Source organism: Penicillium solitum, assembly GCF_028829755.1.
Source record: "Penicillium solitum strain IBT 25940 chromosome Unknown utg000005l_segment0_segment0, whole genome shotgun sequence".
Classification (NCBI taxonomy): domain Eukaryota; kingdom Fungi; phylum Ascomycota; class Eurotiomycetes; order Eurotiales; family Aspergillaceae; genus Penicillium; species Penicillium solitum.
In genome coordinates, this window is record NW_027072125.1 from 2,914,886 (window position 1) to 2,928,038 (window position 13,153).

General features: G+C 46.6%; 4 protein-coding genes across 4 annotated transcripts; 1 reads left to right on the forward strand and 3 right to left on the reverse strand.

The window, feature by feature from the left end:
• Positions 1 to 1,243: 1,243 nt before the first annotated feature.
• Positions 1,244 to 2,975, reverse strand: cpdS (uncharacterized protein; the record flags this gene model as incomplete). Its single annotated transcript, XM_040957906.2, has 4 exons — positions 1,244 to 2,080; positions 2,135 to 2,555; positions 2,604 to 2,749; positions 2,813 to 2,975. 4 exons carry the CDS (start codon positions 2,973 to 2,975, stop codon positions 1,257 to 1,259), a joined length of 1,554 nt encoding a protein of 517 aa, XP_040811619.2. The 3' UTR covers positions 1,244 to 1,256.
• Positions 2,976 to 4,986: 2,011 nt separating this feature from the next.
• N7455_008706 (uncharacterized protein) lies at positions 4,987 to 6,125 on the reverse strand. The gene is made up of 2 exons (XM_040957870.2): positions 5,428 to 6,125; positions 4,987 to 5,377 (listed from the first exon to the last, which is right to left on the reverse strand). The coding sequence occupies exons 1-2, from the start codon at positions 6,049 to 6,051 to the stop codon at positions 5,258 to 5,260; spliced, it is 744 nt and encodes a 247-aa protein (XP_040811672.2). The 5' UTR covers positions 6,052 to 6,125; the 3' UTR covers positions 4,987 to 5,257.
• A 2,369-nt stretch (positions 6,126 to 8,494) lies between these two features.
• N7455_008707 (uncharacterized protein) lies at positions 8,495 to 9,069 on the reverse strand (the record flags this gene model as incomplete). Its single annotated transcript, XM_065605946.1, has 2 exons — positions 8,495 to 8,934; positions 8,997 to 9,069. 2 exons carry the CDS (start codon positions 9,067 to 9,069, stop codon positions 8,495 to 8,497), a joined length of 513 nt encoding a protein of 170 aa, XP_065460895.1.
• Positions 9,070 to 10,322: 1,253 nt separating this feature from the next.
• On the forward strand, positions 10,323 to 12,337 carry N7455_008708 (HVSL domain-containing protein; the record flags this gene model as incomplete). The annotated part of the gene is made up of 4 exons (XM_040957859.2): positions 10,323 to 10,401; positions 11,409 to 11,591; positions 11,646 to 11,871; positions 11,923 to 12,337. The coding sequence occupies 4 exons, from the start codon at positions 10,323 to 10,325 to the stop codon at positions 12,335 to 12,337; spliced, it is 903 nt and encodes a 300-aa protein (XP_040811680.2).
• Between the last annotated feature and the right edge of the window lie 816 nt (positions 12,338 to 13,153).

A 13,153-nucleotide genomic window follows, 5' to 3' on the forward strand; every position in this document is an offset into this window, starting at 1 on the left:
ACATCGAGTTGTGGGGCACAGACTCACTTGCAACAACTTCGACTCACGGACACGTCCGATCTAGCACTAGGAATCTTGCCTTGCACTACTCTTCCTTGGTCGCAAGCACGGCCATTACCACTGCTTAGCTCGGGTATGTATGGTCTTATATCCCTCTCTCTATCCTCTAATCCAATCACTTATACCACCCCTAGCTGCATTTTCAGTTCCATCGTGATTGGTCTCGCCCTAGCCTTGCTTCCGGTGTGATGGGCCGTCGCTCGGATGCGAAATCATTCCGCTGGGAAGTTCTACTGGAGCGTATCCGTCGTCAGCCATCGTAAGCAGCAAAGGACGACCTTCACATCATTCCGCATCGTTCTTCGGATACTACCGAACCACATACATGAGAGCTCTGTTCCTCTTCCGTACCTGGAAATGGCGATAAATTTCGGGAAATACCAGCATACCCAAGAAGTCTCATCCCTGAGGAGGGGACTACACGGACACTGTATCTACTGGACGGATTCGATCCCCACGAAGCTGCAGATGGTTAGATTATTGTCTAGTATCTAAGATATGTCTCCATCTTGAATTGCAGTCTGATACCCGCGACTCATCCGAATTCACAAAATGGCAGACAGGTAGTAAGATTATCTCCCGTTCCTATAACAGAATGAAAAAAAGTCACACGCTAACAATATATAGTCTCGCGCCCCTCATCGGAGGCCTCCCTATTGGCCACGAAAGAGTAGGGGGTAGTACGGCAATGGAGAAGAAATGGACAAGAGTAGTGCATCCCGACCGGATGTCCTGGTCGTTACTTGACTCGGACGATAACGGAGCCTGCTTGCCAACTTCACTTCTATGGCTTTCTGTTCTACAAGCCCCTTATATCCCTGTACAACCTGCGCCAGACACCGCACAATCCAGCCGAGAGTCCACTACCAGTTATATTCAAGGCTTGGGAAGTGTTTTGGGGGATATCCGTTGGTGTTCCAGAGGAAATTACTGCTTATGGTTTAAAGACCGAGTTCCTTGTCTTAGATTGTGACTTTTTGTCTGTTCTCATCTTTCATCTAAGTGGTGTGACCTTACTACTCCCGAAACCACGCTACAACGTGGCTTACAGGGCTGCACTGGTGATCAGTAATGTTATGTACATATATATGCTATCATATCGAATATAACCCACGAGCCTCTCCTATTTCACACCGATACAAAAAACCCAATTGGTTTACATTAAGCTACAGGGAATCAAACCCCCAAGCTGATATTTACAACCCCGTAAAAGGCCCCTTATCCTGAAGATTCTTAACCCTCCCAAGCAAGAACTCCAACTGCCGATAACCCGCACCGGGAGCGTACTGGGGGATCTCATGACCAGAATTATAAACCGAGCTGAACGTAAGACCACGCTCAGTATGCGCGGTTCCAAGGATACCAGCACCGGAATCGGCATTCCAGGGGGTCGAAGTCTCCCCATTAGCCAGACGATCGAGCGCAGCCGTATACGGCACGTACAGGGGTGCGGTAGGCGGCTTCTGGAATCCCTGCGCACCATTCCAAGTCATATTCTGAATTGTAGCGAGAGTTCCATTGGCGAAGAGCAAGTAATCGAGCCAGCCATGGCCGATGAGGACGTTATTTGTCGCCTCGATGACACTGGGAAGTGGGCCGAGGGCACTGGGGAGTGAAAGATCGCCGTCGGGGAAGAGATCTCCGCCGCACACTTCGTAGTTTGTGGGTGGGACGTTGAGGGCTTTTTGGACGGCGGAGCTGTTGAAGTAGTTGTTTGGTCCTGCGGCTAGCGAGGGGAAACCCATTACGTCCCAGAGGAAGGGACAGAAGTCTGTTAGGTGGTAGATGTTGAAGCAGGGATTGATGTAGGTTGCTGCTTTTACGATTTCGTCCCAGACGTCGCAGCCCGGCTCGTATGGGTCGGGTGCTCTTGGGAAATGCTTTGGTGGAGGGTAAGTTAAAGCTTCGTTTAGGAATTTGGTGTAGCCGCATTTGTCGGCGCGGTGGTTGATTTCCTTGGTGAAGGTTTCGTTTAGGGCGAAGACGGAGGAGTAGTGGTTTAGCGCTGCAACGGCAGGGGCTATTGGTCTTGGTTAGTATGTGGATATTCTTTATCGGTAGAGCAATAACTGACCATAGATCATAACGGAATCATCGTTAATGGAGGGGTCGTTAATCTGGATACCCTTGAGATTGAAACTCTTGGTGTCCTTGCGCTTCAACATCCCATCTGCAAGATACGGAATGTATTGGCCAGCATAACTCTCTCCGGTGAGATAAATCTTGTAGCCCTCCATGCTGAAGGTTTCAATGAAGCGCTCCCAGAAGTCGTTGAATTGATCGGAGACTTCGTGTTCATTTGTAACGTTGGCTGGTCCGGGGGAAAAGCCAGTGGTGGCGGGCTGGTCGATGTAGACCAGATTTGTCAATTTGGTCCATGAGTACGGGTTGCGCACAGGCTCGTAGACTCCAGATTGCCACAGGAACGGACCGTTCTCTTGTAGCAGACCGTCGAGTGAGCTGCATCCGGGGCCTCCATTCAGCCAGATGGTAATCTTGGAGGAAATTAGATGAAATTATGCGACGGATTGGAATCAACGTACCTCCTTTTCCGCAGCTGGGTTGGTAGATGGGAAGAACCAGAAGAACAAGCTCGATTTTCCATGGGGCGTATTCTCCAAAAGTCCGGCATAGCTTTCGCCGATGTCAAAGGGGACTTGAGGGAAGTGAGTTCCGTTCACTTGGAATTCTAGAAGAAGTGAATTGTAAGTTGACGGTCTTGGATTCTACCAACACAAAGTTCCGCACTTACTTTGTGTTTTCTCATTGAGGTATTTATGCTCAGACGGGGAAGCAGAGACCTCTCTTTTGCGCAGACCATCCGCAGGCTGTCTGAAGGATGCAGCCTTGCGGTGCGGGTTTTGCAACGCCGCGACCGCAGCCACCAAGGAAATAAGGGGTACCAGAACCAACATTGTGGGATAATCCTCCGCGAGCCTGGGGAACCAAACTTGGAGTAGAGGAGCAGGAAGACCTGTTTTTATAATCCCATTGTCTTTCAATTGCCTTTTAACAAGGCGTGCTGTGCTGGTCGGAGCGATCTGCGCTCCGGGCGGATATTAAGATATTAACGCACTACTAAGCTTTGCCAATAGAGACCATGACTAGTCGGGGCGCGACCCACTATGAAGTAGGCATTGGTTGCTGGCAAGCGTGATCTGCAGGTGATTGTAACGTCGTCAGGAACAATCGGCATGACGAGTTGATTGCCCATCCTTTTGCTCCGGCGGAGTCCGCTATCTAGCACATGATGCACTCGTAGCGTCGGGCGTCTGTCCATTTGAAGAGCTATCAGTTGCATGTGACTCCTATGGTTATTGAATAGGTAGGGTCACGGTGGGGCAAGGACCCTGGTATCAATTATGTTCCTTTTAGTGAATGCATTTCGTGGTGTCAAACGATGAGCAATGTTAATCCTGCTGCCTGTACTTCGTACCTGCAGAAAGATAGAAAGATCTTAACTCGGATTGAATAAGTGTGATACCACCCGAGTAAGGTGCATCAACATACATCTTGAACTGGTCTAGGTGATGGCGCCATTAACGTGTGTTCCCATCGCATGAATAATGGGCACTGTTGGATGGTTGGTGGTCTTAAGGATCTCGCTCAGGTGATGATTTAAAATAAGTATGTGGAATTGAATCAACATGGCGACTCTAACGAGGAAATGTCGTCAAAACGATGGCGATGGCTATATGTATAGGGAACCTCGCAAGGCTGAAAAGACCTGGTCCTGACATTGAGGCCTCAGGCAGCCATGCGTCCAGCCCATCACGTGCGCCTGATCCAAGTTTTGCATATAACACGGGATATCCAAAACACGAACAAGATCAGGGTTCACTATAAAAAGACGAAGAAGATATGGTCTAAAATAGAGGACCTATATAAAATCCCCAGGTTGACTTCGTAGATAATCATCCTGCCCCTTGTTGAGAGGTCACGTGACCTGTACGATTTATTCCAGTTCTACAACACACAAGTTCTTCCCTCCTCAATGTCCTTGATATTTCTAGATTCTACTATCAAGTAGTCTTCTAAATTTATATCCTCTCATCCATCTGAAAAAAGATCAATTTTCTTCTCGATACCTCACGTATTCAACCCCGCATATTTATCACACCGCATAAACCTCGTTCGTAATCCATGCAGCTATACGTCAACTCACCTTCATGCCCAAAGCGTTCGCTGCGCCCGACCTGCCCCATAGCCACCATGGTATATATCCCAAAGCGCCTTTGGGGCGGGGCTCCCCAAAGACGTACATATATTGAAAGATTAAATTCAATCTCATGTGAACAGTACTCATCTCCTGCAAGCATATTTCAGCATTGCATTGCCAAGGATTAAAAACGCGTAGCAAAAGTTAGTTTCAAAGTTTTCGAGATAGAGATTATTGCATATTATTGCGGGGTGATGAGAGTGCGATCAAATGTGTTTCTTAGTACATGCGCGGAGCAGAGATGTACATAATTACCTCGTTAGGAAATAGGTCTGCGTAGAAAATATGATTACATGTTAATCTCATGTTGATGCTATGATGAGGTAGGGAATCCATTCCGCAGCTATTTTCGAGATCGGAACCCCAAGCTGTCATTATTGTCGGTGTCTGGGGATGGAATGGGGAACTCGTGATCTGCATATCTGCGAGGGGGCGGATACGGCGTGAGGCCGAGCGGCGCTGTGTAACAGGTGACATTCCTCGATCGGCAGTGGGGGTGGATACGGTGGTGTTTATGTTGTAGATAAATCTACAGTATACGCTCACTGTGTGTGACAAAAGGAATAATAGATGGAGTTGGATCATATATATATACAAGTGCAAGTATACAAGTGCAAGGTGAAATCATTATATTAAAAACCAAGGTACAAGGGCTGAGTTGACTACTAGTAAAGTTGACCAACACGAACACGAGGGAAAATTGGAAAGTGGCCTTGGCCTTTCATTTGTCAAAGTACGTACATGATTTATCGATATACCGGATCATTAATCAAAACCTCTCAAACAATATAACCATAAACTCCCGAATACAAATAGGATAACACATGACCGGTTCCATATCCCAAAATTGAAACCCAACCAAAGCCCAAACTCCGAATCCCAAAGAGTCCAGGCTATCCAGCCATCGCCAAATCCGTAGTAATCATCAAGTAGTCTTTCGTCAGGGTCGTGAAGTAGTCGAAGTTGGAAGAGACCTATTTAATGAGTGTTGCGTCGTTTCTTGAGTCGCAGACTGATTTTCTTCCGTAGTTCAGAGAACGGGTTCACCAGGGGACGGTTGTAGAATGGATCGTTCTTGAAGTCCTCATCGGTGAATTTCTGGAACTGTTAGTACTGGTGACACAAGATTATTAGGAAGCAAGTCATACCGTGCCGGGAAGGCGCATGAAGTTACCAGAAAGGTCGTTCATCATATTCGAGCCTTCCTCGTAAGAGTACTCCTGGCCGTTGCGATCCATGGTTCCAGGAGGATAAAAGGCAACGCCATCGAGTGGGCGGTTACTGTTTAGGGCGTCGGCGATCTTGTGGTGGGGAGTCGCCCGGAGGGCCTCGGCATTGGACTCCTTGACAGCTTCCAGCGGGCTGGACTGAGCAAAGCGGTTTCGTTCAGGGCGGGCTGCGTCGTACGGACCCTCGTGGTGATAGGAGAAATTGGTGACATCGTCCAGCCTGTCGATGATATCGGGTTGCACACGCTGGGAGTTGCGGGGGTACTTGTTGGTGCGGCGATGATGAGGAGCAGAGTGCTCGCGTTTGCGTCTCGGCTCCACCGGATGATGTTCGGGTGCGCCGGAGTACCAGATTGATGGCGCGGAGTTCACAGAGTCAGAACGCGACCGTCGAGAGTAGGAGGGCGCTGGTGAAATGTAGCGCGCATATGGGTTGTTGCTGCCCATGCTTGTTCCCACGTTTTGGTGTCGATCTTGACTGAGTTGGTTGAAAGGATGATGAGGATGGTGGGCTGATGCCATGGAGATGCAGTCAACTGCCATTTCGAGATTGTTTGATGGGTTTTTGTAAGATGAAAAGGTATCCAGGGTGATGAACGGCGCAGGCCGCGAGGATTACCCGGTGATATAAGTAAGAAGTACTTTATTTAGAACAGCTGAGGCTGAGTGATGCAGGGTAGCTCGTACAGCAGCTGAGGATGTTGGTTGTAAGAAAAGAAGAGAAAAATGGATGGAGATGGGTAGATGTAGAAGGGAGAAAAGCGAGTGACTCGAGAAGAGCTTATATCAAAGGGAAGCCGCGGACGTGACGTGATGACTTACTTGACTGGCCGACGCTTAATTGATCCTCGGGCCTATACATGGTCCATTAGTCTCTAAAGTGGGCTTAGTATTTCATTAACTTTTCAGTTACTATACATGTACCAATTATCGCTTCGAATAAAAAAAAATCATGTGGGTCAATATGTTAGGCCTAGTTCTGTGAGGCTGCCGAGTGCCGATGGGTAAACGGATACTACTACGGAGTATATGGAGTTGGTGATATCATCCTATATTGTACACACTCAACAACTTCATAAGCAAAAAGAAGTGAAGTGAATTTGAAAATTCTATAGTTATTCTTGAAAATAGATCCCATGATTCACCATGCATTAAAGACTAAACCTATGCAAGGCCCATGTTGCATCCCACATCCGAGACTTCCACGCAGTCCACGTACGGATCGACTCCTATGACGACATCCCTACCTGAACTGCCTCTACATATATTATCCATGGATATTTCTTTCTAGTTCTTTCTATTTTCCAATCGTCATCCTAGCAATCCAGCCAAGACTCATTTCACTTAATAATCGAAAAAAGCAGCCGGGTATCTATTCCCGGAGTTCCCGGGCGATGACTCGTTCATGGATTAAGCTTATCCGCTAGGGGGAGCGGCTCACCAGTCTCACTTAGTTTGGCATATACCCCTGGCCTGGTCTAGATCTACACACTCTCTCTTGGCCAATTCCAAATTTTCTTCTTTGGGTATCTTGCCTTTTCACCGCTTTTTACTCCTTGTTACTATTTAAGTACGGTTTCTTCATTGCCCTACATACATACAATCTAGACCAGATGTCTCAGTCATAGCTACAAATGTATAGAATATAGCCAATGGAAACTTTTGATGAGCTTGACATTCATTTAGTGGGGCAATGAATCAATACCATTTCCCATCACCCAACAGTAGTTGGTATTGATAGTAGAGTAACTTTCCGATCAACCAATAATAATGCTTTTTTCCCCCGTTTTTACCGGGCCATGACATAATTTATCGCATGTATAAGGGACTAGGTAATATGGAATTGAGGATGTTAAAATTACATGTGAAGGGACTATATAACACCACAAAGCACAGGAGGGGCACAGTCCGGGGTAGGATTGCCACCCTCCCAAGTTGGAGCGGGCAGCGAAGGTGGAATTACAATAGCAATATCCGGAGCATTGATTGGTTCAGTATCGCGTTTAAATGAACAATCAACATGCTCACACAGCGGCGCTATCTTATACAGATCATCCGCCAAACCAGGTGAGATTTTCACACAACAAAACTCTGTCGTATAGTTAGGCCAATATTCCATATTCCTTACTAGTTCTAGAATTTGAAATCACACCTACTTTGTGAATCAGGAGCAGGTGCAGTTACAGCTGTAAGAGCAGTGCTCAACTCCATGAGAAGAGTATTCACTTTCATCTTTACTTGCAGGCAATTTCCACATAAGTCAGAATCGGCTTGTAACCAGACAATATGGAGGAGTGGGTGAGGCCTCGGGTTTTATACTTCGTATGTTCCTTCAATCCCAAGTTACAGGCAACACTGAGCTAATCTTGACCTATCAGGATCATTCCCATTAATCCGGTCGTTGCACCGCTTGGTGTGCTTTATGCTGTCCCCCAATCTAGGTGGGTGTCTTACTAAGTACAGCTATTGGGCATTATGCAGAAGGGCCAAACTAGTCATGGGGAGATAGTAAATTTTAATGGTTTCTGAACACTGCGACCTTTCCTAGGAGGCAGATCAAGCAGATAAATAGAAATAGCCGAAGGCTCTGGCTTCTATAGCGAGGAGTGTTGAAAGCACAAAGGTTGGATCCCTGGATTGACGTTAATAACGAAGCGATATTGCTAAGAGAAACTAATCCAAGGGCAACTATGTATGTAGATCAAATGCATTAACCAAGCTATAGCCACAATGCGAGAGTTTTCCATAAAAGAATAAAATAAAATATGCATATATGGCTATAGCAGACTATAAGATAGAACTGAAACTTCGATCATTGATTCGTTATACTACGATATGACTTAAAGAGTGTCCGCAATTTGTGTAGACTCGATCACAGCTCACATAAAGCACCAAGCATCAAGTACCATGCGTCCATCCTCACTATCCTTATTAGCACCGGCAGTATCGCCCTCAGCTAGTGCTACTTTCCAACCACATCACCTTCTCAGACCCCAGAAGGGGTAGGGGGAGTAGGAAGAGTGGGCGGAGTCGGGGGAGTAGGAGGAGTGGGCGGAGTCGGGGGAGTAGCAGGGACATTTGGGTAGTTACCAGAACCGAAAACCGGACCATACACAGGACTAGTAGGGCTTGGAGGGGTAGGGGGAGTGGGAGGAGTTGGAGGAGTCGGTGGAGCATTGACATAAGGATATCCGGGTGCATTGACCGGACCGGCGTTAGGAGATGGAGGGGAAGGAGGGGTGGGTGGAGTCGGGGGAGTTGGTGGAGCAGCTGGGGCTACAGGGTAATTTCCAGGGCCTTTTTCGGGTGTGTTTGGAGGGGTACCAGGAGCTGGAATAAGGGGAGCACTAGGGGGTGTGGGAGGGGTTGGAGGGGTTGGAGGAGTAGGATTGGCATCGTCGGCATTAACATCACGAGCTTCAATGTCTTCATGTACTCAATTTGGTTCGGGATTATTCTTATTAGCTTGAAGGGAAAGGATTGCGTACAGTTACCCGGAGTAGGGGCCGCAATAGCGGTAAGACTCAGGCCAAGGATCATGAGAACAATGCTGGGCTTCATATTTGTTTTGCTGAGCTTGAGCTGTTGCTCGCCTGTCTTGTTAGCTGAAGGTTTATATGAACAGAGAACTAGAGGCTGGTGCTGACTGGATTGATTTGTTTTATTACGAGATTTGGATAGAAAGTCGTTGAGGTCGAATGACCTAAGAAAGGCGGATAATGGCATTTATTTATATTTAAAGTCCTCCTTGAACTTTACATAGGAAATATATCTAGACAGTGATAGACTATTTGAGAAATTGAGGTGCTTCGTCTCTGAAGTCCGATTCTTGTCCTGGTCGTTGGTCTGGTGGTGGTACGTATCAATTACATTTGCAGTTAAGTATGTTGTCCAACCGTTGGGATTAGAGTATGACCTGGTATTTATTTTTGATATTTAATGCACCGGATTGGTCTATACTGTCTCACTAAAAATGATGATGTGGGGTACAATATCGGTCTGTGTTGAGCGGCTCTAGTATGTATATACATCTCTTGTCAAATTCTATACAAAATGACTATATCATTACGCCATTTTTCTGACAAAAGGAGAACAACCGCCAAGGCCAGGATTTGAACCTATATACCTGCGACCCCCGAAGGGCTTCCCGTACGAGGATTAACGTCCCGCAGACGTGCTACCATTGCACCACCTTGGTTGCTTTCCGTCGCGAGGGGGAGGGGGAAGAAGTTGAATAACCAGACGTCGTAACTCAACCTCTATCTCCATTAAACAAAATGTAAATCCCACAAGGAGAGGATAACTGTAGGTAGTGTGTATTCTATTGGGTTTCAGTCGCACTGCACAGCGTCAAGAAGATCTTCAGTGCATTTAATAATGACAGTGATACCCCAAGAGCTACCAGCGTTAACCGAATTAATATCTTTCGGGGGTTAAAATTAGCACATACATACATCTACGTGTAGTTGTTGTCATAGGTTTGAAGTATGTTTACTACTGAGGAATCCCACGTAATAGGCAAGTTGTTGCTTGAAGAAAAGGGAAATTGAGGTTTATCACTATATTATCCCTAGACAGAAGGTAGAGCTAGTATTGGAGTAGGACAAATAAATCGCTCTTAGGCCAATAGGAACAATCGAACAAGCTGTTGCTACTGGTTTTAGCGTGGAAGAGTAAATTGGGTATATCTGTAGCGAGTATAATATTCCACTCTTTAACGATCCATACATGTATATTTCCATGCCATGCCCCGTAGTCCAGATCTGCTCTTTCCACTTCAACCATTAGATAGCAGATCCAGACGAAAAGGCAAGATGTCAAGCGTGGAACAGCATTCCCTTATTTACCACGACCCCATCCTCCACCATCGCCCCAGCCGCCTCCCTATCTGCTGTAACCTGTTCCACCCCATTCACCACCGCCTGGGTGGCCACAACTATTAGCAGCGGAAGTTGCAGTAGGGTTATCGTTACGGGTGACCAGCTGTGGATCTATGGAGTACCGATTTGGTCAGAGATTGCTCAAACCTTAGAGATATTCCTCACTCTGTGGAACAGGGGTAGCAGTTACAGTCACCTTGATATGAAAGATCCGAGTTTGCATCCCACAAACTGAGAATTCTAGAAGCATTCGCTCCCCGTATTCTTGCTCGGCAGATATTTGATTAGCCGTGGATTGTGTCTTGCGTTGTACTGTACAAGGAAGCGTAAGCCGCCCAGGGATGGAAGAAAATTCTGTCCTACGAGGTTCGAAGTATTAAAGCGTTGGGAATTTACTTCCAGGCATACTGCCTAGATTTGACGGTCGGCCTATGTGACCGGAGAACAAGTGATTTTATCCGCACAATGTAATAATTCAAGTTATATTCTTCCTCGGGAATATGCATATCATGCATTGGGCTGGTTTGCGGATTCTCGCTTCCAGCGTGTTGGTGTACCTACAGCAATTGCATCACACAGGAGTAATGTTTAAATTGAGGATTGTTCTTTTTTGTGGAGTAGGGTGCGTAAACCCACCATTATGATCACATTCATGACTGTGCTAATGTAATGATCGGCGGCCTTTTCTTGTGCACCGTCACTCGAAGGGTGAGGCAGCTGAGATACATAATGGTAGCAGAAGTCCAGACTATTGATTACACTACTAAGACCTCTTAGCCCTGTAACCTACGTAGTAACACACGATGTAAGAGTAGAGAAGTACCATCAAAGCAAAACATAAAACATAAATTTATAGATGAAATTGAGAACGATGATTGGCTCCCGACTTTACCTTGCCCCACATCTGAGAAACCAGACCTCCATCAACAAAACAACCCCCCTGTCACATCGGATGAGATGCCTCTAGTACAATATTCTGATTCGGAATCCGACTCGGAATCTAGATCTTCTCTCCCCCAGCTAAGAAACCCCGCCATAACATCAATCCAGTGCCATCGCTGCCGCCCCTACCTGCATCATTCCACAACCTCTATGCCTCGAGCACACGTGTGAGTGTGCAAGATGATCCCAGCCTTCATGGCGGCCGCACGCGCGTAATTCCCCATGTGGAAGGAAACTGGCCAACACATCTTTACCTCGAATGTGAGTGCTGGACCTTGGTTTCATGTGACTCGTACAAGGAGCTAACTGTGACAGGGTACCCGGGGAAAGACGAGCTATCGCTCCTTGCAGACGTCATCTCGAAGTCTGGGAATGTGCCGGATGAGAAAGCACCCACTGTGCACAGTCTCCTTCATAGCGATCTCGGTGCCCAGTTACCCCTTCATATCAGCCTGTCTCGGCCGGTGATTCTTCGCACCGAGCAGCGTGTCTTGTTCACTGAGGCGCTACAAAAGGCTATTCACGACTCGCATGTTTTATCGTATGTGGTCAACTTGAAAATTTCTTAACTATTCTCTAATGCTCGAACTAGATTTGACGTGCAACCAGATACTCTATACTGGTCATCTAACTATGAAAAGACACGCTGGTTTCTTGTCTTGGGCGTGCAGAGACCGAGCCATGATGGTCTGAATCGCCTCTTGAAGCTATCAAATGACACTCTTGCTCGATTTGGCCAGCCACCACTTTATGCAACCGCCTTGACACAAGGGAAGCAGACCAGTGTATCCCTCCGTGGTAAGAGCAGCAGTCTGAGCGGCGAGGATTTCTCAGAGTGCTTCCATATCTCACTTGCTTGGAGTCTGTCAGAGCCCAGCCTAAAGGAACGTGAACGGGTTGCTGGGGTAGATCTGCGCGCGTTGCACGAAATGCGGGTTGGATTCGATAGTGTCAAAGCAAAGATTGGGAACATTGTCAGTAGTATACCGTTAGGAAAACGCTCATAAAATGGGGTTTTCTTCCAGTAAAAATTGCACGTTGGCTCTTGTGGCCATTTTGGCAAGAATATCCAAAACTTGAGGTTGACTACCTATTGAAGTTATTCAGTACTTCAGATCCTTTCGTAAAATCATCGAAAGCGAAACAAAGTCGAGGTGATTACCTCCCTGCCCCCTGCAGACATCCATATGAGGTCATATAATTAGAAACCGGAACTAGGGACCCAACTCCGACCCGATCTACCGATATGCAATTTAGGGCAGAGAGATGCAAGCACGACATTCTGCAAGATCATTTAATAGGCTAGACCGACAAAAATAAGCTCATGAGTTTAAAGTTCCCCTTAAATTTACACGTGGGCCGAAATATTCGCCTCTGATCTTTAACGGTTTTCGAGATTTTCATCATTTCACACATCAACTGTAGAAAACAGTCAGGTACGAACCTCTATAATAGGAGGCCGGCATCGGAGCGAAGTTTTCCTTTTCCCCAGTTTTGACCAGCAGATTTTCCCATTTGGATCCAGCGAACCAAGTCCTTTTCGGCTTTTCTATTACGTCCCGACGAGATGATTCGTCGTCTCGGTCCGCTGGTCGGCGATCCACATCTGTTTCGGGTGGCGGATTCTTTATTCTTCAATTTACTCACTTGGTGGGTGCTTTTTTTTTTCGTAGAAGGATTTTTTAATATCATTTTCCTTTCGTTAATATCTCTATCTCTTCCAATTTGTTGTATCAAGCGATTCGCTTTTGTTCTACGCTTTTGCGCTCGATTCCCGACGTGATATCTACTTCCCGGGTATACGTCGCTTGGTTTTGATATCC